The sequence below is a fragment of the Dunckerocampus dactyliophorus genome, chromosome 12, assembly GCF_027744805.1.
Source record: "Dunckerocampus dactyliophorus isolate RoL2022-P2 chromosome 12, RoL_Ddac_1.1, whole genome shotgun sequence".
Taxonomy (NCBI): Eukaryota; Metazoa; Chordata; class Actinopteri; order Syngnathiformes; family Syngnathidae; genus Dunckerocampus; species Dunckerocampus dactyliophorus.
In genome coordinates this window covers 26,692,743-26,717,021 of record NC_072830.1, presented here as the reverse complement: position 1 = coordinate 26,717,021, position 24,279 = coordinate 26,692,743, and the positions used below count along the sequence as shown (strand labels likewise).

General features: G+C 42.5%; 1 protein-coding gene across 8 annotated transcripts in view; it reads left to right on the top strand.

Moving 5' to 3' along the window:
* The window catches only part of mecom (MDS1 and EVI1 complex locus), a 164,813-nt gene extending 146,348 nt beyond the window's left edge, over nt 1-18,465 (top strand). For 5 of the 8 annotated variants that reach the window (XM_054794607.1, XM_054794605.1, XM_054794611.1 and 2 more), the window contains 10 exons: nt 625-2,023; nt 2,271-2,361; nt 4,327-4,353; nt 9,622-9,788; nt 9,882-9,959; nt 11,672-11,841; nt 13,737-13,881; nt 15,188-15,430; nt 15,514-15,700; nt 16,716-18,465. In XM_054794607.1, the coding sequence (XP_054650582.1) occupies nt 625-2,023; nt 2,271-2,361; nt 4,327-4,353; nt 9,622-9,788; nt 9,882-9,959; nt 11,672-11,841; nt 13,737-13,881; nt 15,188-15,430; nt 15,514-15,700; nt 16,716-16,850 (2,642 nt within the window). In that variant the 3' untranslated portion in view covers nt 16,851-18,465. The remainder of the gene's footprint in view (nt 1-624; nt 2,024-2,270; nt 2,362-4,326; nt 4,354-9,621; nt 9,789-9,881; nt 9,960-11,671; nt 11,842-13,736; nt 13,882-15,187; nt 15,431-15,513; nt 15,701-16,715) is intronic. The other 3 variants (XM_054794612.1, XM_054794606.1, XM_054794609.1) reach the window with 1 other exon arrangement.
* The last annotated feature ends 5,814 nt before the right edge of the window (nt 18,466-24,279 follow it).

The following is a 24,279-nucleotide window of genomic DNA, read 5'->3' as shown; positions in this document are numbered from 1 at the left end:
CCTGGGGACAAGGTGAGGGAGCTGAAGGGGTGATGGGAAAGACCTGGTGGGGAGAGGGGAGAGAGCCAGTAGAGGACCTGTCCTGGGAACCAGACTGCAGGATAGGATTCATTCAACTCTGCTTCCTTCACAAACTTAAAATAGGGCCATTGTACTTCATGCTCCTAAGAATGTGTGTGTGTGTATCAGCATGCCTGCATGCCTTTGTGTGTTTCCTTCTGTGTCGCTTAATATGTCTGTGTGTGTTGTTCATATCTGTGTGTGCGTGCGTGTCCGTGTGTGTGTGTGTGTATATGTGTGCGTTTGTGTAATTGTTTATGGAATCTGGGACACAATGAGGCTCGAGATGCCTGGGAACTTAGTTTGATGTGCAGGTGATGAGTGGCAAAAACGGACTCATACTGTCAACTTATTACAATACCAGGATCTGGACACACCTCACCTCCTCATTGCGATGGAAAACCATTGTCATAATATTGACAGGGACACAAGCATTTCACATTGCATTTCCTTTGTATCACATGTTATATAGAGGTGATTGAGTGATGTCATTTATTGTGCATTGTGTGTTTGTGTCTACCACATTCTGAAACCATCTTCTTCTATTTCTCTGTGCCCCTGCAGGTGAGGTATGTCATAAGTCCTACACCCAGTTCTCAAACCTGTGTCGCCACAAACGCATGCATGCAGACTGCCGAACACAGATCAAGTGCAAAGACTGTGGACAGATGTTCAGCACCACCTCATCCCTGAACAAGCATCGGCGCTTCTGTGAAGGGAAAAACCATTTCACAGCAGGGGGACTGTTTGCCCAAAGTATGCCACTCCCTGGAGCCCCTGGGTTGGACAAATCAGCTTTGGCAATGGGCCACAGCAGTGCTGGATTGGCTGATTACTTTGGGGCTAGCCGCCATCATAGTGGGCTTACCTTCCCTGCCACGCCAGCGTTCCCATTCAGCTTTCCTGGCCTTTTCCCTTCTGGTCTCTACCATCGCCCACCACTCATTCCTGCTACCTCTTCTCCTGTTAGACAACCAGCTCACGCCGCTGTTGCTGGCCCTGGTGCAGAGCTGAGTAAGAGTCCACTGTTGCCTTCTAGCCCTGGAGCCAGTCCAGAGTCCAGAGAGCTTCTTAAGGCACTTCGTAAGGATGGCAGTTCACCTGCAAGTCAGATCACAGCCTCAGAACTTCATACCCATAGCTCACTGTCCTTAACAAAGTTACGCAACAAGCAAAGTGACCAGTCGGAAAGCAGTGATCTGGATGATGTCAGCACACCCAGTGGAAGTGATCTAGAAAGTATGTCAAGCTCTGAGCTTGAAAGTGATATGGACATTGAGAGGGATAGGGGTGCTGCTCGGGAAAATGGCAAAAACCTCAAACTGAAGGCCAGTGAGGGAAGCCCCCAGAGCCAAAGCCTGACAGGCAGCGGTTCCAATAAAAACTTTGCCCGACCCTCCCTTACACCTTCCTCACTGGACGAGCACACAGCTGTTACAGGGGCTGTGAATGACTCTATAAAGGCCATTGCCTCCATTGCTGAAAAGTACTTTGGCTCTACAGGCCTGAGCAGCCTGCAGGAAAAAAAGGTCGGGTCCCTGGCCTATCCCTCCATGTTCCCGTTGCCTTTCTTCCCAGCTTTCTCTCCTCCCGTTTATCCTTTCCAAGACAGGGATGTCAGACCTTCTGGGCTGAAGTGTGAGCCACAGTTGCAGGCAGATGACTGCAAAAAGGCTCAGAACAAGTCTTCATCAGAGTCACCATTTGACCTCACCACTAAGCGAAAGGAAGAGACGTCTTGCCCGTTTGCTCCCTCCAAACCAGAGGCATCCCGTTCCACCGGTCAGGATCAGCCGCTAGACCTCAGCCTACGGACCAGAGGTCGTGGATGCAGTGCAAAGGAAGATGAGAAGAAAAAGAATGTGGGCTATGAAGATGGGAAGGCAGGCATGGAAACTCCAAAGCCTGATACCTCCTTGCAACATGCCAGGCCGACTCCTTTCTTCATGGACCCCATCTACAGGTACTGTTATTCCCAGTGGACACCATGTACTATCCTTTGTATTTCCCATGCCCATATTTGTAAAGGGTACCAATATAGATAATTGGTACCATACCCACTCTTATGCACCCTGCAGTTGGACTACCAACCACATGTGACAAACTGAACTTAAATGTAATGCTTTGCTAGTTTGCTCCTTTGTTTTCATATTACAAACATAGGACTCCATAACTATCTGTGTTAAGAGCTGATAGAAATCTACTATTAGCAGGGTTGAGAAGAGGAGAATGAATGATCCGTTTGAGACTCTGAAAGACAAGTACATGCGGCCAGCTCCAGGCTTCCTCTTCCATCCTCAGGTAAGTTCTGGCTGCCATATCAATTTGAAGTGGGAACTAGAACCTAAGTGTAAATATCGATAAGGCTCCTCATTTCAAGACAACCTAAACCAATTTGTTTCATGAGAATCAGAATGTGCCACATTCACTCTACTAAAACTCTGGCCTTTTATAATGCCACATTGTGCACATCTATCTAGAACACATCTATCTAAAAGTAGCAGTAGTAGTCCACAAAGGTTGAATGGAGACAACTTGACTCTTATGGTTTGTTGAAGACATTTCACATTTCGTCCAAAAGGTATCTTTGGAAGAACTGAAGAAGCCTTGAAGGAAAATGGCACTTTTCTCCACATCATCCACAATCCTTATATAAGACGTGAACACACATGTCTTTCTCTTTTCTGGGCATTCTAAAGATATAAAAAGAGGCAGGTCATTACTGCACGTAATGGGATACACCTATGAGGCCTACAAAGGCCGCTATTAAAACACCTCCAAAAACCTCCAACAGGGTCTTATAGTTTTATATGCATGCTGTGACCATGTAGTAACAGGCACCTTCATGATAACGTGTAAAACTTACAGTATTTTGCCCTATTTTGTTCCTTTTAAGCATTACTGGAACTTCCTTCCTGGGCGCATTGATTTCACAGAGCAACAAAGACAGGAACACCTACACCTAGCATTAACTTTTCCAAACTCAAAACCAAAAACAGCAGCAGCAGGTCCAATATATAGCTTTACCTTTTGGTAGTGGCCTGACGCAATGTGAGTGCGGCACTGACGCGCTGCGGGCGAGTGAGTGGTCAAGTTAGGCGCTAGCCAGCTAGTAGCTAACCGCTGTGGTATGGCAAGGTGTCAGTACGCCAGTAAAATAGTTCTTCAGCGTAACAATGTTAATAATAATAATAACAATGTCGCTGTAGCTTGGTTAGTATGCACGTCACCTTATATGTAAATGGAGCGTTATTACGCTTTTTGGAGTTTGGAATGTGAAGTGTTTCCCATTCCATGCATTCTTAACTGCGTCTTCTTAGCTGGTATTATATCTTTACAACACACAGAAAAGAGAAAGACATGTGTTCATGTCTCACATAAGGCTTGTGGATGATTGGCAAATTCCAAAAAAGTGCAGTTTTCCTTGAAAGGCATACAGCAGTAGTAGTATCAGCCTTGATGTCTTACCAACCAGTTCTTTCCAAGAATTTCCAGTGTGTGTACGTATCTTTAACACCTTGTATTGATGTTCATTTGATCAGTCTCTCCTGTGGGTGAGAACAGCCTATCGGAAAGTGAAAACACTGCTTTCTCAGGCTTATGATTTTTTTTCTGGCCATTTCAGGTCTGGTTTTTACAAGCTGTTTCATTTGCCTGATTTATGTCCCCTGTCCGGACTGCTGCAAGGGCCCAGCCTGCAGCGGCCACATGGTTGTCCCACATGCCTTAATGAGGTGTCCTATCAGTAGAAACACTAACAGAGTGCTTAGTCCATCTTTATGACTTTATGATGTCTGGACACACAAATCATTCCCAGAAACACCAGACTAGGGTGGGTCCAAGTGAGACCAGGCAAGGGGCCCTCCTGTATACGTTTGAGAGGGTTTGCTTTCAGTCACCTGACTCACTGCTGAGCCATACATATGTTAAGGCAGACTTAGAAAAGCTGAAGGAACTGTAACTTTTTTAACCGTTTGTGATTCAACCTTTTATTTCCTGGCAGGATATTTTATTTCAAAGCAATATGGGCTCCTATGACACACTGGCTGCGGCTTATAACGTATTTATTAAGCACATGGATGTGCTGGGAACTGTTACAGCCACCTATATTTCCGGCACCACCACATTGCACATAGCCAGCTCATTGCTCGTATAAAGTTTAGCATACCAAATCAATTATCTCTTACCCATATGTATCAAATCTAAAGATGGTGATCCATATGCACAACTTCCTGGTTTTGACTGCTCTTTCTTTTCACCCTTCAGTTTCGTTTGCCGGATCAGAATACTTGGGTGAGTTTCTTCTTTTACCCACAGTGATGCATGGAAGATGTAATTTCTTATTTTGAAAACAAGCAAACAAGCCCTGCATTGTTACATCTCTTTCAGTGACGTGCGCTCAGGGGGAGGCACAGAGCCTCACCTGGCATCATGAGAAATAAAAAATATATAAATTACATTACATAAAATAAATATTAATTAGGGATGCTCCGATCGATCGTCCACCAATTAATATCGGTCGATTTCCATTTGATCGGCATATGCCGATAAATGCCTTTCAACGGCGATCACAAAAGCCGATCACCTGTGGCTCGTACTATATTGCAGCAGGCAGCCCCTAGGGAGCGCCCCCCGCCCACTTTCCTTCTCACTGCGCAGGCGTCCCAAACCCAAAACAAACATGTCTACCGTGTGGACCTTACCTGCTGTTTGTGAGAGTGAAATTTTGCAACCAGGAATACTGGGCCTCATGGAAAAAAAAAAATCACGTTTGCAGTCAGGGGACCTTGGAATTGTCCTAACTTTTCCCCGTAATACGGCGCCCCTCTGCAACAGCACTCATCATAAAGAAATTTTTAAATGTACAGTTAATCTATGTGATCGGTATCGGTATTAGCCGATTTCACTCATGGATGGTCCATATCAGAATCGGCAGCATAAAACCCTGATCGCAGCATCCCTAATATTAATATTTTCAATTGAACTGTGTTATAAATGTATTTTATGTGTGATTTCAATTGTAAAAATCACTGAATTTGCACATTTCTTGATTAAATACACAGCAGATACCTGAGACGATGCTCGGTGAGCCGAGCCTCCCCGCTGAGTGCGCAATACTTTATAAATTGGGTTGGATTGTGCGTGCCCGTTTGTGTTTGTCAGTGTGACACATTTATTACACTTCAATGCCTTTTTATAACCTGTCTAAATTATTTAACGCAAGTGTGACATCACTGTTCTCGATAATCGGACAATAAACTTCCAAGAACTGTCTTATGGTGATGCGCACAGCACTCTGGCTCACCGTGAAGTTGGCCGGTGCTTCTACAGGAGCTGCTGTCCTTCTACAAGAGAGGCAGAGCGACTGAGAGACTGTTAAAAGTAAAACAAAATAAAGAAGACATTTTCAACAAAGTAAAAGAGCTTTATAGGATAGGTGCATGACTTTGTATACAAATAAAGATAAGATCACAAATGGTTCTCAGTTTTTTAATACAAATTTAATGAGATTAAGAAGTTTTTGAAACCGTTTTTACCTCAAGTGAATTATTTGCTTCTTAGGCACTTCGTAAAAGTCTGTGCCTCACCAGCCGTACCTGGAGCCTCCTGGTACCCGGAGTTCCTCTCTTGTTTCTCCTTGAAAAGTTACAGTCACATTCATTAAATTAAATTAAATTCATTCATTAAAAAAGGTAATATTAAAACCTTCTAAATAAGAAATAAGTTAACCTCTGTCAAACCTAAAAACAATAAAGCGACTTAGTCACATTCGACACGGGAGCCAACAAAAAAGACATCTGAAACACTTTTCCAAAGTTCCAATTTTAGTTCTTTAGATGCTCAGTGTGCTTCAGTGTGGCAACACGCAAACGTCCCACGTGACATCACGCATAATAGTGGTTTGGACTTGTGGTTTTTGTGCTTTGTTAAATGACAGTTGTACCGTTGAGGTGCGACTGTGTTTAGAACTTTCTGGCAACGGACTCCCCCTGCTAGCACACTGCACCTTTGTGATTGAATTGATCACATCAGTCATGCACATGGCTCGTCATGCACGTTTTTGGTTTTCCCCCATTTTAATTATTTTAATTTGTTTAGATTTTTGCATCTTGATATAGCGCCGCTCTGATGCAAGTTAAAGGCTCGAGCGGGAATTTCCAGTGCAGCTACACCCTGGACATCACGTTTGAACATACTGTATGTTTGCTTGTACAGACAATGAAGCGCAGCTATTGCAAATTAGCCTGGAGTTGGGGGGGGGGGGTCTTTGTGGATGTTGTAGTGAAAAGTGGTGTATAGTGTAGGGGCTGCAGTACATCTGTCTCCAAGGGTAACAGTCTCTTTGGGACACTGGCGTGGAGTTGGGGGGGTGGAGGGTTGAATTACTTCATCTCTCCAAACATCTGGTTGCTGATACAGATCAACAATTGAGAATGCATCTCACTAATTAAGGCCCTCACAATATCACTGACTTCTGAAGACAGCCAATCAACTGCTGGTCCCACTGCAGCGCTGCAGCAACAAGCAAGTTCACAAATGTTTACACACTGCCCTGGGGAGAATGAAAAGGGGGTTTCATAGGTGTCTGTGTGTGTGTTTAAATGTACATGTAAACGGGATTGTTATACAAAGAAATAGAGTTTATGACCACTGGAAATTACTTTAGAGGGCGCTTCTTGACTTTAAGTAGCTGAAAGATGTCACACTCTGGCACAGTGGCATAATAAAATAGACTTAATCAACTTAAGCTATAAAAATTACACGTCAGTCACTGAAGCCCAAATTTGTGGTTAATGGTCAATATAACCTGCCCATTGACTCACAGTTCACTCAGAATGATTCACCCCACTTCTTAATTAATTACGTTTCATTTGCAAAGTTTATAATCTTGCAAATGTTTGCAATAAATCCAAAAAATTGGGGATATTTATACAAATTGGCCACCTATTAAAAGTTGTCCATTTGCAAATTTGAATTATTTTAAGTGCAACTCTACAGGTACGTCAAAATACTATATCTAAAATGCAATTTACAATACAGTTCATATGCACATATGTACAATATTATATAAACAGGAATGATGCCCAAGTGATGAGTTCATCCTTCTGTCCGCTGCCGACAGATTAGAGCACCGACGACACAAGTGAAAGATTGCAGTGGTGTACAGTAGATGAATGTGTCTTTTACGTGCAGTTAAGCCCAAAAACATTCACACCCTGGTCACATTTTCAGTTTCTATATTTTTTTGTATGTTTATATTAAAGAGACTGATTGCAAATTGCTTTTTTCAACACAATTACGGACTAAAATATAATGTATTAATAATATTATAATCAAAATTGGCGGTTCCGCCCGAATAGGAATATTAGTCACTCAAGGCTAGCTGGTGGTCACGTATTTTTCCGTGAAGTGTTCACACACACAAAAGCAGTCTCAAACAGGCGATCAACAATTTGCATTGAGAGGCAGGGAGTACTTTCAATGTCACTGCAGACCTGCCAACATGTACTCAACATGCAGTTTGACTCTTGAACACGCTCGTACGCTTCACAGCTCTCCATTTTGTGGCATTTTACTGGTTTCAGTTCCGTCTGTATAGTACGGATGAATAAATAGATATTATCAGTTTCTCAATTGGGGGCAGGCGTGAAAACGTTTCTGTCCTCTTGGGGGGGCATGACAGAAAATAATTGAGAACGACTGTGATAGGCTATACAGGGGTGTCCAAACTTTTTCCAGCGAGGGCCACATGGTGAAAAATCAAAGGATGCAAGGGCCACGTTGATATTTTGTAAAGCAACACGTGGATATGCGAATAAGTTGTACATATTTCAGGAAAAAGCCTTGTGATATACAGTAGGTGAAAAAAAACTATTTTTAGTATCAACATCCCATTTTGCTGTTGTTGTTTTTTTTTCAAATATTTCAACGTTCTTCTTAAATAAGCTTCACACATTTTCTTTTCCTAATTTCACAGTTTTTGAAAAATGACAGCTTTATTTGGTGTGTTGCTTGTTTGCCAAAATATTGTGACTTTATTATGACTTTAAATTTCTTTAATATTTCAACATTATGCTACTAAAATGACGTTATTTTTCTTCATAATATTCTGGCGTTATTCTCATGAAATTACTTTTATTTTGTATTCATTTATTTATTTATTTTTGTGCCATGGGCCAGTGAAAAAACAGCCCCGGGCCACACTTTGGACACCCCTAATGAATTAGTTATACAGTGTGTACAGTAGATTCTCTCTGTGTATCTGTCATTCCAACTACGAATGGAGAGAGACAAGATGAGCATTCAGCCCTGGGTCTGATTCAGCCCTGATAATCAAACAGACTTGACAATCCACATCCTCCCACATTGGGAATGTCGGCTGCGTCAGGAACTTTACACTCTGCCATCACTCCTAATCACTCGCTCCCAACACTTGGCTCCACTGTCATCCATCAGCTTCTCTCAAGCTCTATTCTTTTTTTCCATTTTCTATCCCTCCTATCATCTCGTTCTTCATCGTGCTTCCTCTTTGCCTCCTTCCTCACCATCTTCTCCATTTCGGCATGAAGCCTGAGAGTGACAGGGGGTGAAAGCAGGAGATGGAATGTCAGCGCGAGAGCAGTGCTCTCGTAGAGGACCCAAATCGCCACTGATTTGTTGCGTTGATGAAATGAGAACAAGCTGAAAATACCATGCACGCAAAAATAATGCAAATTTCGGTGGCCCCGTCTTAAAAGAAAAAAAAGTGTGTGTGTGGAGGGGATGGCCTGTCAGGCCCAGTGCTCTACTGGGACCACCACCCCTCTGCCTTCCCCTCCACTCCCCTTCCAGCCCTGCTCCTCCCCCAACCGCCCCTTTCAGCACAGCGATATCATTATTACCCATGTCTGGCCCTTGATCAGTAATGTCAACATCTTTCATATTGACGAATGTGCTGTCTGCCCGCATTGTGCACAGAATGGTTTACAGCCCAGCAGTGGACATGAATCACTCCGCACACAAACACACACACACACATAGACGGTATCTGACAACACACAGATACACACTTGGCGTATACATACACACTCACAAACAACATACATGCCTTTAAGTAGACACACACTAGCCTTTCTCACATGCATTGCAAATACATTCCTCTCCGTCTCACACACACACACACACACGCACACACACACATTTTTTTGGTTCACACACATTGATGGCAATTAATCAAGTCTGACCACCTTGCAGCAAATAGTTTCTTGGTCATATGCACACATGCAGTGCAGACAAGAACACATAATTCTTCAGAGGATATCTGGTGAAAGCAACTGTTCAACTTCATTAGCAGATTGGCTGCAGTCATTAATTATTTCAGCGTATCTCTGAGAGTATGGAACTGTCTTTGAGAGAGTTGGATGAAATAACCCTCAAAACTTTCGCAAAGCATGTTCGCAACATCAACATGGGGCGTACTGGCCATTGCACAATTCACGTGTCACATGGTTTCTTAAAGTTTTAAGTACATAATAAAATGAATCCTTCATCCTGTCTCATTTTTGTGGCGTCTCTCTTTAGATGTCGGCTATTGAGAACATGGCAGAGAAGCTGGAGACCTTTAGCTCCTTGAAGCCAGAGTCAAGTGACCTGCTGCGTTCCGTCCCCTCCATGTTTGACTTCAGAGCGCCACCATCAGCACTTCCAGAGACGCTGCTGCGCAAGGGCAAGGAGCGCTATACTTGCAGGTAGCTGCAGCATTTTCCATAGCAATTGATCGTGAATACTGAGTGTTGAATTGTTGGATATTTGGAGAGTGTCTGTATTATTTATCTTTTCAGATATTGTGGGAAAATCTTCCCACGATCTGCCAACCTGACGCGTCACCTGAGGACTCATACAGGAGAGCAACCTTATAGGTGAGACGCATGATATGTGTTTTAATTTACGTCAGGTGTCTCAAACTCAACGGGAGGTAGAGTTTGGGTGAGGCTGGGCTGCGTCAAGTATTCCACAAAAAAGGGTTTTAAGTAGGGATGTCCGATAATATCGTGTTTTTCTCTATAATGAGAACCGATAATAAAAAACTGCTGAGTTTAAGGCCCTTGGTTTACATGCATCATCTGTGTTTGTGTGTTATCGTTGGAGTGGATGATTTAAAAGCACACTTAACACCAATGTGTATCTTGGGCTGGAAGACAGTGCAGTCATGCTTGGGGCAACAATTTTTGGGGGTGCAAGATTTACAAAGATGAAAACAATATATAGTTGTAGTAGTATTGGGCCCAAATCGTCTTTTTTTTGTCTTTTGGCTTTGCCCGTGTCAGGGTTTGCCACATGGAGTCAATCACGAGTGATTTGGCACACCAGATAGCCTTCCTGGGACAAGGAACCTGGGACCTGGATAGCCTTCCCCCTCCAGAACGATGAACAACTCTGTTTCTGTCTCCTTTCTTCCCCTTCTTGCTCGGCACGTGAGCCACCCATCCACAGAGTCCCATGCAAATAGGATCATTTTTGTGTGTGTGATCCTGCAAAGAAAAAAATAAAGCCACAAAAAAAAACGATCAAAACCATACCTCCAACCCATACGATTGGTGTCGGGAGTAAAAGCACTTAAACCACGTTCATGATTGTACCATAAAGCACAAAGACATAATGCCAGACATTAGCCAATTGAGTGAATATTCTGTTATTCTTTTTCTCATGCTGCTGTACTGCTAAATAATTAGCATCTTGAAAAATACTGTCCGTCGTCTGGTTGACAGCAAGAGAGGCGGGAGGGCGATGCAAAGGAAAAGAGCAGTTCTCAGAAAAGGGGAGGAAGTTTGCTGAAAAATTGGGGTGATGAGAAGCGTATTTTTTTTTGCAAATGAGCCTTTGAGAGATTTTTCAAGCCTTCTGGCTACACACTTCACCGCGACTATCTGTCTTTGCCAGCATGAAAGATTTTATAAGGTTTCTTGTATAAATCTTAACGTTCAGTCTCTCCAATGCATCACCAGGTGCTGCTGAACCAATATGGCAGCTGTATTATGTATAAAAACACACCTACTCCGTTAATACAATGAGTAATCCCTGGCCAGAAAGGAGCTTTGTAGTTACTAAGATGGAGGAATTTGGCGCAATGCTTGTCAGAGGCCTGTTGACCACAGGGGAGGCAGAAAGACTGACACAGGACTCGAGTGCCCCAGCCTGATGGCCTCCACAAACTGGCATGCCATTAAAGATCACCGCTGTTTATTGTAATTTGTTGTGGAGATAAGCAGGGGGGTCCTGAGGGACAGCCAATCCGGCAAGCTAATTCCAGCAGAAGAAAAGATGCAATCTTCTCGTATAATTTTGCATGACGAAACTTGGCAAGAGCGGCTAATTTTGCCGGGATAGAAACACAATCTGTTGCGTGCTTATTCTGTGAGAGAAGAATGCAATTTTATTGCGCTGGCTGGAGATAAGAGGCAGCGCTGTTTCACCTTAAACAAGCTCCTCCATCATGTCTGGATCTGTGGGACTGCTGAGACGGTGTGTGTTCTACATCTGAAATCCAATTATGGTTCCCACAGAGCAACTAGGAAAGCCATGCTTTCAGTGGCTGTTTGTTGTGTCTTTAAAATATCGGTTGTTTCTGCAGGTGTAAATACTGCGACCGCTCCTTCAGCATCTCCTCCAACCTGCAGCGACACATTCGCAACATCCACAACAAGGAGAAGCCGTTCAAGTGTCACTTGTGCGACCGTTGCTTTGGTCAGCAAACCAACCTGGATCGTCACCTCAAGAAACACGAGAATGGTAACCTGTCAGGTGAGCTGCAAGAAGTCCCGCTTGGCTCCGAATGTGTTGCTCATTGGAGAGAATGTGAGGCAGTTTAGACTGATGTAATCCTTTTATGAAAAGCATCATTCATTCATGCTGTAAAATAATCTGAAATGACTTCTTGTAAATCTGCCGTCTAGCTCAGCAAGAGCACAAAATAATGTTTGAAAGAGTTGCCTTCATCAGCATCACAGCTTACGGCTGTGACAGGCTCCATCTAGCTGACGCTCAATCAGCAGAATGACACACAGAAGTCCGCCCTCAAATAAGACACAAAAACTGAGCAGCAAAATGATAATGCACCAAAATTTTGGAACATATCATTTTTGTGCGATCATGTATTTTTTCAGAATTATTGACAAGCTCTACAACATAACATAAAAGTGTCTCAGAGTGGTGTGAAGTTATGGATTTATGTTATGTTTCGTGTCCCATGTTTTTGATTTACTTGTCTTATTTAAGGTCTCCACTTATTACCTCCGCCATGGTTTCCAACAGGTTCTACAAAATATCAAAGACTGATCCAAATGATTATTATTTTGGTGTGAATCACAATATGGGGGGAACTAGGTCTGCGCTCTTTGAGTGCTTCTCTAGTTCTTATTTATTTCTATTTATTATTAACAATTTATTCTTATTTTATCAATTTTTAAATTATATTTGCATCTTACTATATATATCTTACTATATATATATATATATATATATACTGTAATTATTTTAACTTTTGTTTGCTTCTTGAGATTGATTGTATTTTATTTTATTTTATTTTAACTAGGGCTGTCAAAAATAGCATGTTAACGGCGGTAACTAATTTATTTCATTAATGACATCACATTCGTTTGTGTAATTAACGCATACGCATCATGGCAAGCCACGGCTCGCCGTTATGACGACAGACGGCGGCACAGTGTAGCTCACACAGAGACTGACTCTCTTTATTCTCTTTATTCTGACCTGAACACATCAACAGCAGTGCAATTCCAACATCGTATATGTACCTCCAACTCCAAACAAACACGTCTCTAGTCCATTCGTCATTGGAACGACATGTCCTCATTGTCACGAGACAGACGTCACAACAACGCCTTGTGTACGTGTGGTCTAAATAAACAGAAATGCAAAGAAAAACAATAAGTGGATATTCTCACCACTTACTTCGCAAATCTTAATGCGGAAGTACAATTTCCTGCATTTAAGTATGCTCGGAAATCCCGGAAAATTCACTCAAAACATGTGAATTCAACTTAAATGACCTGGCATCTTTGAACGCAGCTCCTCGTTTCTCATAACAACACAGTTAAAGTCTGATTCAAATATCGTGCTATTAAAGAAACCAGTGTTAACTGGATTTAATTTTTCTGTTAATTTGGCGTTGTTAATACATACAAATATATATATATATATATCTTTCTTTCAATAAAATACAGTAAAAATGGGCATATTTTAGACATAGTGTGACATGGTGATTAATCATGATTAATTAATTTGAAACTGTGATTAATCTGATGTCAATCATTTGACAGCCCTAATTTTAACATATTTATTTTGTATTTATCTCATCATAACATATAACACCTTGCCTCTTTCACTTCCCTTTGTCATTTACACTTCCAAAAGAGTAAATGACACAATGTAAGCAAATGACATATTTCCCCCAAAAATTCAACAAAACAATAACAATAATAATAAATTTAAATGTAAAGCGTAAATTAATGTGTGGACGTGTAAAAGATCTGGTGTGAATGAAACCATGTGACGTTTCTTAACATAACTTGTTAAACATGTCTGAAACAAATAAGCCACACCCCAGCAGTTGTTCTTAACTGTACCCAAAATGTGACACTGAAAAGAAAATGTTTTGTCCTTGTTTCTTTGCACAGGCACTGCAATGTCATCTCCGCAGTCTGAGCTCGACGGAAGCAGCGCCGTATTGGACGACAAAGAAGACTCTTATTTCAACGAAATAAGAAATTTCATCAGCAACACAGGCCAGAGCCAAACATCACCCGACCCCTCTGAAGAAGGGTACGTGTGCATCTTCATTCTCAACGCAATTTTTGGATTAAAATACATGAAAATTGATCAGCCCATTTTGAATTGTGATATCAACTTTTAAGAAACCTCCAGCTCTTGCATGCGAACGTGCGGGAGCTCATTAAATCAGGTGCTGTCCTCAGTGCATGGGAGTCTGGCCGTGCATTATGCAAATACATTCTTGAAGCTGCGATGGGGTCAGATAGCCGTTGCGCAATCTGCTTGGCTCTCGGAGTTTGTTTTCACGCGCCTCATGTCGGTGTGATCACAAGCCCGATTGTGCGGCCAGATAGAGATCTCCCAGACTGCTGCCTGATTGGCCTCCGGGAGCAGGCGCTAGAGAGCCTCAGGAGGACGCATGAGAAGCCCGAAGGGGGCGTGCAGCAGTTAGCCCGCCACATCTGGAAACAACATGTCTGTCTACAGGAAGAGGGTAGAGGGGGTGGGGTCACAAGGTCAGCCTGTGTTTCCTTTCAAAATGGTGCGCTTCTGACTGCTTCTGATAGATACTTTATCCCCGGCAAATTACCACGTTTGAAAGCGTAATTAGCGAATCTGTTTTCTTAATCACAGAGCTCTTTCTTGCTCTTTTCTTTGCCCTGTGAGCTCAACACAGCACAAATACCACCGTGTCAGCCCCGAACACTCCGTGAGGCAGATCTTTCCTGCACACACTCAGACGTATTCCCATCGAATCAGTTGCAACTAATTATGTGATGACGCGTGTCACTTTCCTATCTGTGCCTCCATTTCTCCGAGAGTTCTTTGTGCAAGGAACTGACGAAAGACATCCCCGAGTGTAATTAGTGAATCGGTCTCAAACGTGGTTCCAGATGATTTAGCAAATGGTGGTTTCCTGTGGCGTAGAGACAGAAGGAAAAATTAAGGCTCGAGCAGTTTGGATAGCTGGCCCTCTTTCCCTCCTCAGGGACAGCAGAATGCGCCGGTTGGCAGTGCTCTCATAATTCAACTTCCAAATGGGGCTGTCAGCTAAATATTTTGCCTATTAGATGGATACAAGATAGTAGTGAAAATAAACAAGAGCACTCCAGTTAAGTGCTGCAATGATCAAGCTGGTGCTGCTGTGCCAGAGGGGCCCCGCAGCCCCGATGACAAACGAGATTCCGGCTTTGTGCCCCAGATGCCATGTCGGAGTCGCTGCCTTCTCACTCTTTGTCCAATACGATTGTTTTTGTGTGCACAGAAGCCATGGAATGTTGCAAAAACAATCAGGAAACACTGAAAGAACGAAAACATTCCCATCATAAATAAATATAGTCTTACTCTTGGTCTGCAGTGTCAACGGCGTCACTTTAGAAGAAGAAAAGACTCTCACGGCCAGTCGTGGGTCACATGACCTGGAAGACGATGAAGCGGAGGAGCTTGGTGCTGATGATGAAGGGGAAGAGTCCGGCAACACCCTGAACAAACCGCAAGAGGAGATGCCCCCCAGTAACCTCAGCGACGACATCATACAAGACGAAATGGATTTCACCAAGACAAATGACCTGAGTCAGAGCTGCAAGATCTCTCCTAGGAGGTAAACCATGTCATCATACCTAAACGTAACTACTGTACATCTGTTTTCTTTTTACATTGCTTAAATGAGCTTCCTGTTTTCAGGTATACGCATGACGACGAGCAGAGTGGCTACTCGGCCCTGGATCAGATTCGACACTTTTCAGACATGCGCAAGCTGGATGAGAGTGAAATGAGTGACGGTGAAGGTGATGAAGACGCCCGATCGTTCAGCCACCCCTCACTGAGTGAGGCAGTCAAACAGCCCCTCTTTAGGAAATCCAAGTCACAGGTAAAACACCTTCTAAGCGCACTGCTTCATAGGAAGTAACAGAAAGTGAATTCATTAGTTCAAAACCTTTATTATGTGTGAAGGCAGGGGTGTCCAGACTTGGTCCACAGAGGGCCACGTACTGAAAAATGAAAAGATGCAAGGGCCACTTTGATATTTTTGTAAACCAGCACATGTATATAAAAAATAAAGTCTTTGTCTTTAATATTTCAACTTTATGCTACTAAAATGCCGTTATTTTTCCTCATCATAGTACGATGCTATTCTCTTAAAATTCCGACATTTCCTTGCTAGATTACAACTTTTTTCCTTTAAAATTTTGACTTTGTTCTTGTAAAATTATTGTTGATTTTTCCGTTTTTGCTGCTGATGTTTTTTTTTCTTGTTAAAATATATTTTTAGAAAGTGCCGCGGGCCAATAAAAAAACTACTGCAAGCCGCAAATGGCCTCCGGACCGCACTTTTGACACCACGGTGTTAAGGCAATGTTTTAAAAGTCACATTCTTCACTGTCATACACACTGTGTAAAAAAGCGTAAAAGGAAGTTAACAGCTCTCCACAGTAAATTTAAAAACAATAACTGTGCAGCGAGCATTCAGGTCCATTCTTCTTTTCATTACTGATGTTGTCTTATTGTCTCTTTGAAAATGTCCTCCAGAGCAGCCAGGACAGAGACACGTGTACCTTTTTCTTGTATCACAATAAGTTCCATTTGTAGTTCTATCTTTGTCACACTTTGCCATCACTGATATCCTTCTGTAGTGACTGACCTTCAAAAATCAATCACCTTTAGCTCACATATGTCGTGACAAATATCGATAATATCGGACGACATCCCAAATAATAATAAATCTATTATGAAATGAATACCTGTCTGACAATGACAAAGGAACCTGGGCATTATGATCTTCTTAAAGGCAGGATTTGTTCATAATGTTGCGTTTGGTCAGTGTGTTTCTTTTGTGTATGGCAACTGAATGACTATCGCTGCTCATCATCCCATTCCCTCCCCAGGCGTACGCCATGATGCTGTCTCTGGCTGAAAAAGACTCTCTCCATCCAGCCGCACACACGCCGGCCACCATGTGGCACAGTCTGGCTCGGGCTGCTGCTGAATCCAGTGCCCTCCAGTCCCTCAGCCATGTATGATGGCCTTAGAAGTCCCCTATGCCCTGACTCATGGGACCCGGAGGCCATTGTGGGGTAGCTGTGCCCCTCAACGTCTTTGGAATGACTGCTAAGCAGAATCACGGCCCATGTGACTGCTGAGTGGAGCGCCTTGTATAGACAAAACAGGGTCCATGCAGAACCCGTCCCAGAAAACCTCAACTTCTACAGAGCAAATTGTCCCTCTGAGACCTTAAAATTGATTTCCCAGTAACACCGACCAGGATGACAGCAGTGATGTGGTGGAAATAATAATTCTTAAGTAATAATAGTGGTATTTATTCTATTCATTTGCACACCAAAGGCAGCTGGTGGACACGGAAGATGTGCTGATCAATCTTTGACGGACTGCATTCACTGCCCGGCTCACACAAAGCAGGGTGAATATTTGGAGTTGTCTGAAAGGCACGTATGTTGAACTGTAACAAGAACTGTCTTTGGTGACAATACGTATATTCAAACTGTATTTTAAGAAGTCAGTTTAACCCCCAAGGGTGTTGCTCAGAGAGAAAAAATGCACTTGTTGTAATGAAGGGTGGTAGCAGCCGTGGTTGAAATGACTCCATATCACAAAAATTGCCAAACAAGTAATGATAATAAAGTTCAATCAGGCCAGTTCCCGATCTGTATTTTTGCAGTTTTTCTGCACAATCATTGCACTGTACACAATTGTCTACCAACTCCACCCTGTTCCTCTGCCCTCCCCATCTGTGAAAGGTTATAAATAGATTTCATTTTAGTGGATGAGAAGAAAACAAATAAGTAGCCAGTGCTGAAGTTAAATGTTGTTCTGTAAAGGGCATTTGTCTTTTCCCAACCCCTTGTGTCCATCCTAGTCAGCCAACAATGCCACTAAATCGCTTGAATGCTAGTTGTTAGCTACTCCATGCTTGTGTGTCTTTCATTTTAGACAATCATGGTTCTGGTTTCTTTTATTTTGTATTTTCTTTGTTGATGTTGTCGATGTTGTTGTTGTTTGCTGTTGTATGTTAAGAATTGTATTTATTTCTCGGCAAACTGTAGTTTGTTTACTGAATAGCACTGCTCCGAGCCCGGGTGATGGGAGATTCCTCAGCGGGCCTATCCTTGACTTCATTGGGGTTTCTAGATTATATTTGAGTGCCAGATAGTATTAAACATACAACTCACTCCTTTTTCTTTTAATGGAACTGGTTGATGAATAGATATTAGATTTTTTTTCTATGACAATTTAATGATTCAATTGTAAAAAATACAAAATAAAAAAACATTACATAGAATGAGATCATTACAAAAAAACAACCCTGGTATCATTTTCTTCATAAGCGCATGATTTGTGTTGACATTTTCTACGGTTGTCTGCAAGCTTGTGTGACGTTCAGTTCATGTTAACCCCTTGTGCCAAACGTATGGTAAAAAAAAAAAAAACAGACTGTTTTCATTTATTCTCCCGTTTTGAGGGACCAGATTTTTTTTATTTGTTTTTGTCCTTGTTTATAATCGATTTTAAAGAGTAATCAGCAAGTTGAGGTACTTTTGTTTTAATGCTTTTTACAATGTAACTGTTATGCATTTCAATTCCAATACTGTGGGAGGAACAACTAAATAAAGGACTACAATGTGGACTGACGTGTCTCCCTCCCTCTCTTTGTTTATTTGCCTGCATTATATCCACATTATATTGTTATGGGCTGTCAACAATAACGCATTAACGGCTGTAACTCATTTGTTTAATTACGTATGATAGCAAGCCACACCGCTCTGTTACGACAGAGGACAGGCGGCAAGCACAGTGTCCCTTCAGAGGCACACGAAGGCTTTTTTAACTTTATTCCTACCTCAACATCAGCAGCAGTGCCCAGTTGCAATACCATATACTGTATCTATTTCCAACTCGCAAACAGGAACAACACTTCCAAATCAAGGTGCATTCGTGGACACTCCAAACTCAGAACATCAACTTAAGAAAAGCAGGTGGTTGCAAGGAGACCACTGGACATCAGTGAGTGGGCTAACAACAACAAAACATCAAATTCATTCAAGCAAGCTTCTATTTTCCCCTTCTTTAAGTGTTTCACTATTCTTACTGTACTGCGTTTGATTAGAATGCTGTTCTAAATACCAGTAACTCCAGCCTATAGCCTCGTCCAGAGGAATTGCAGAGTTGAAATTATATTATGGTGTGTAGTAGGTTTTAGCCTGATTGAAATTTTCGGTATATTTGGAGATGATAATAATGTATATTAAATACATACAATCCTTTTGCTGTTATTTATCTTTCTGTTGCTAGAATACACTGAAAATTGGCATATTTCACACATGCAAATGGTGATTTGTCATGATTAATTCGTAAACTGTGATTCATCTTTAAAAAATGTAATCATTGGACAGACCCTACTTACTATTGACACTTCATTTTGTATTCAATTAGGGTGTTATTTACATGATGTCTGCTATATTGGGTAATACGAGTGTAAAGGTGACTATAGGGGTGTTAGTTCATACCGAGAGATTATAATAATGTATTTAGAAGCTCGTGAACAGGTTTTCTATACACTAACTAGAAAATTATAAACTATGAGGCATCATTATTCATTTTCTTTTAGTATAAAAATAGGTAAACTGGTATACGTGTTGAACCCAAGAAGTGAACAAACGATTAGTAATTACAGGACAAGGAGAAGGGGTAGGATTAAATAAACTCTACTTCTTCCGACTGCTTTTCGGACACATGTGATGTACTTCAGGGTGACCTTGTTTATGCATGCTCGAAATAAACAAGACCATTACAATTACCAAACATTTTACTCACTTGCTGGTTTGAAACTTATTTCAAAGCACCACCCCTTGCCCATAATTACGGCACAAACATGACTTTCTACACATCGGTCAGAGAAACACTTGGCGCTTTCTTGTGGCGCTCCCATGGCCTCCAAAAGCAAGCCAGAGCCTGAACTCTGGTCCTTTTTTCTCTCCTGGCTTTGGCTCGCACAGGGAGAGGAGGTGAGAAAAGGCCTTGAATGTGGTAGTGGGAGTGGAGGCAGGAATGTGTCCTTTTTATTTGTGTCCATTTGTGGGGCATGATGGATGAGAGGGGTAGATGTGATGACCTGGCTCATCGCTCAAACGCTCAATAAGTCCCATCCCGTGCAGCAGGCCTCCCCATCCTGCACCCCCTTCTGTCACTGCTGCCAGCCAACGTGGGCGGACATTGTGCCTGGGAGGGTTTGGAGGTTTTAGCAGCTCCATTGTCCGCAGGGTAACTCGTGAAGGGGGGGCGAGCAGGGCTGGGGGAAATGGGCATGACGGTGTCGATGGCTGGCGCTGACACTTCACATTTACAGTGCTCTTGGCACCATAACGGGTGGGGAGTTTTCTTAGGGGCTGTCGTCACCCCTCGGGGCTTCATGGGGCGTCCACCTTTGATGAGGTCATGGGGGGTTAGGCATTGTTGATGAGGTCAGTGTGGGTCGTCCAGCTTTGATGAGGTCAGTGTCAGTGATGGTGCAGATGAGGGTCATAATGGAGCAGCAGTGATAATGGTCCTGAGTGGGACTTTTTCCACCTGTGTCAGCGTGGACCAAATGAAGCCTGTTTGATGATGTGGACACATCCATCAACAACTTAACAGATTATGTGGCGTACTGCTTCATGGCAGGGTGAGTTATAAAATGACATCTCATGCATGGCGACTTGCAGTTGAGGGACTTGTTTATGATAACCTTCATTGTTCTCATCAGGAATATAGTCAACCAGATACTTTTACCTTGAAGAAATGTTATGAGTGCTCCCCCTCCGCCTGTACTACCCCTTTTTGTTCTTTTATTTTGAAAAGAAGGCCAAAAAACTGTATTTAAAACCAAAGCTTTGTGTTATTGTTAGTTATTAATATCAACATTTTAGCTTTTTGTTGCTGTACTATCCCTTTTGCTCTATTTTTCCTTTTTTGCTGTTTTTTTTGGGGGGGGGGTTAATTTGTTGAGCGTGTGGCGCAGCGTCAACTTTGAGGTCGAACAATGGAAATGAAAGAGAGAAGGAGAGTGTTACTGAAGCTGGAACTCAGTGATGTGTGACAACAGCCAGCAGGTCAGAAATGGCGGGAGAAGGTGTTCTCTGAGGCGGGCTGTCCGGCCCTCTGAACCAGTCTTATACACACAGGAAGTAATCACTAGGGATGTCCGATATTGGCTTTTTGCTGATATTGTCCAACTCTCAGTTTCCGATTCCCGTATCAACCGATACTGATATGTGTAACATCACATATCTGTGGTGAAACTAATGGATACAGAATCAGCAACAATGGGCCAATCAGGATGAGATGAAGTGGACAGTCTGGACACTCTTCAACTCTCACATGAGCATACAACACCCTCTACTGGTAGCAGTGGTAAATACAATAACAGACCCATGCAACAGAGCAGCGATAGATGGCTCTAACACACCACAAGGACGCAGAACACACTGGGCGTTCATACGCAGTTAAAAAAAGTAGTGCAAAATTGCACTTTACAAAGTCTGCAAAAGAGAATCTGTGAAAGGTGCACCGCAATGGAGCGAGGGAACACAAATAGCAAAGCGTGACACATTTTGATGCTGAATACTTGTGTGGCACTCACTCATCTTTAGATTAATAAATGACAATGTGAAGTATAGTAAAGAGTGAAACTGCATCCCGTGTGTGTGCTTGAGTGTGTGAAAAGCATGCTTGAAAAAATACAAATTTGCATTCAGAAAAATGAAACTATGACTTAAACGTGGCAACCGAATGGCAAGAACTTTTACCGCCCCTCAGTGGCCGAATCCCCTGTGTGTTAGAAATTGCCTATGTAATTATTAGCTACATGAAGAATTTACTTTTAAAAAAATGGTCAGTTGCCTCTTGAAATATAATGAATGAAAAGCAGTGTGTGCAATGTCATTGTGTGCGGGCAGCGGGGTGCTACGAGAAGGTCAGCGGGTGACGTTGGCAGCTCCACATATTTGATATGTGTTGCACACGCCAGTGTCACCTGTGTTTCACACTTCATCAACACATTGGGACAACCTACTGCCGTCATTAAGTCCCAGCTTCTCAAAGAAGACTCTGTGTGTGTATTACAAGTGTGTCTGGCTGGGCTGTGTCTACTTTTTAAGAGCTTAGGAAGTGCATTAAGTCTAGGCTGCTTTAGTTAAATGAGAAGTCTATGCTCTGACAATATATGTTTCCAGACAGGTGGGCACACTGTGGGCTGCTTTGCCTGCAGGGCTAGAGTCACTCAGCTAATAGGACATCTGGCACGTCTTTAATATCCATCAGGCTCCTGTACAACCACCACGCACTCTAACCCTCCCTTACTTTCTGCTGCCACTGGTCATGCATGCCGCTAGAACATACATCATGCCCACCAGAGGGGCCGCCGCAGCTGGCAGCTCTCACGCTGATTGACTTGGCAAACGTGCTGACTCAGGCGTCGGGGGGAAGCCATTTCTGAGCGGGTGGCAATGATGGGCGTAGCCTGGAAGATGGGAAGGGGGCACTTGTTGGTATACAAGGGAAAGTGTGTTTGGGTGATGATTTTTGCAACCACTTGCATGCTCTTTTTGTCAGATTTTCCCTCTTTTTAGGCTCTTGACCATTCCAAGTCTTTTCCTGACAGAAGGCAGACAGTCATGCTTTTATTGTTGTAATTTCCTGTTTCTGCCTGTGTTCCCCATCTGTGCCTCTTTTGGCTGGGGCGGAGCCACGAGGGAGGTGCACTCATTCTGCATTTAGCCTGATTCATAAAGCCTGTGTCCACAGTCTACAGATTATTCTTCATGGTTCCTTGTGTAGTTTTCTCCGGGTACTCCGGTTTCCTACAGCATTCCAAAAACACGCACGTTAGGTTAATTGGCGACTCTAAATTGTCCATAGGTATGAATGTGCGTGTCAATGGTTGTTTGTCTATATGTGCCCTACGATTGGCTGGTGAACAGTCCAGGGTGTACCCCACCTCTCGACCGAAGTCAGCTGGGATAGGCTCCAGCATACCCGCAACCCTAGTGAGAATAAGAGATCACTATTTAAACATTTTATTATTGTATGTTCGGGACTTTTTCAACAGCCTGGCCTGTTGTTTTTAGTTTGTGCTTTGTTCGTGAGTTTCTTATTTTTGTTGTAGCGTTTGCGTATTTCTCTGCCACTGGTCATAAATTCTTTTGTCCATTCATGAGTCTCGTGGCTGCATCGGGACCCAAAAACCTAGTCACATTAATGTTACATTACTATTTTTTAATATTTGTTTTAATGTCTGAAGGCTACACCGGATCCGATCAATACACCGGAACAGATGTGCTTATTTTTAATATAATCACAGCATTGTCTGTTTGGGCCTCTCAGGCTCGCCCGGCCCCTTTGGGTGTCAGCCAATCAGCTGTCTGCTAGTGTTTTTCAAAACAACTACTGTAGGTGTTTTGTCTCCCAGTTTCATGGTAGTCGAAGCAGATGCTTCTTGGTGCAGCACTTTGGACCAAGTGTCTGCTATCTGTGGAGACTGAAGGAGATGTCAGGAACACAACTCATCACTCACAACTGTGACAAATGTGACTTGAAGGTATTGTGCAGAGCACAACTTGCAATTGAAGACAAACACCTGAAAATGGTCATTGTGTTTCATATTGACAAACTCATTCCAGGACACTCTCTTGAAAAACTATCAAACTAAACCCCTCATAATATTATGAAAACTAAAAATATTGCTGCATCACACACACACGCACACACAACTCGATAACTGACTGTGGGATACTTGTTTTTTTTTGCAGCTAGACTTTAAAACGTTTATTTTTCCAGAAAACAAACGAACAAATGGTGCATGATACTTTGGTAATTATTTCACCCTGACTCCTTTATCTCGGCCATCAGCACAGAGTTGAAAATTAAACACTGTGGCCTTTTGGGATATCTGGTTCGATGTAGCGGGGTAGAAAAGATCTCTGGGACGTGCCGCTCAGGCTGTAAAAATGATCAAATCTTCACGCAAAAAGCGGCACATGCCTAATTACAACAAAAAAGTACCCGTGATTGGATCTTACCTTTTTATGGGCTATTTCATCTGTTTCTTGCACCCTAGCTCTCCCCTGATAGGCATACAGCACTAAAACAATAACAAATGCGTTCTAGCACAGAGCGTATGCAGTAATCCCTTGTTTATTGAATTGGTTCCAGACCCGACCATGATAAGTATATTTCTGTGAAGTAGGATTCCTTATTTATAAATTGAATATTTTCATACTTAGAGCATAGAAAACCTTCTAAATACGGTTTGTAACATCATTAAAGCCCTCTAGACATGAACTAACACCCCTATAGTCACCTTTACATTTGGTTTGTAACATGATTAAAGCCCTCTAGACATGAACTAACACCCCTATAGTCACCTTTACATTTGGTTTGTAACATGATTAAAGCCCT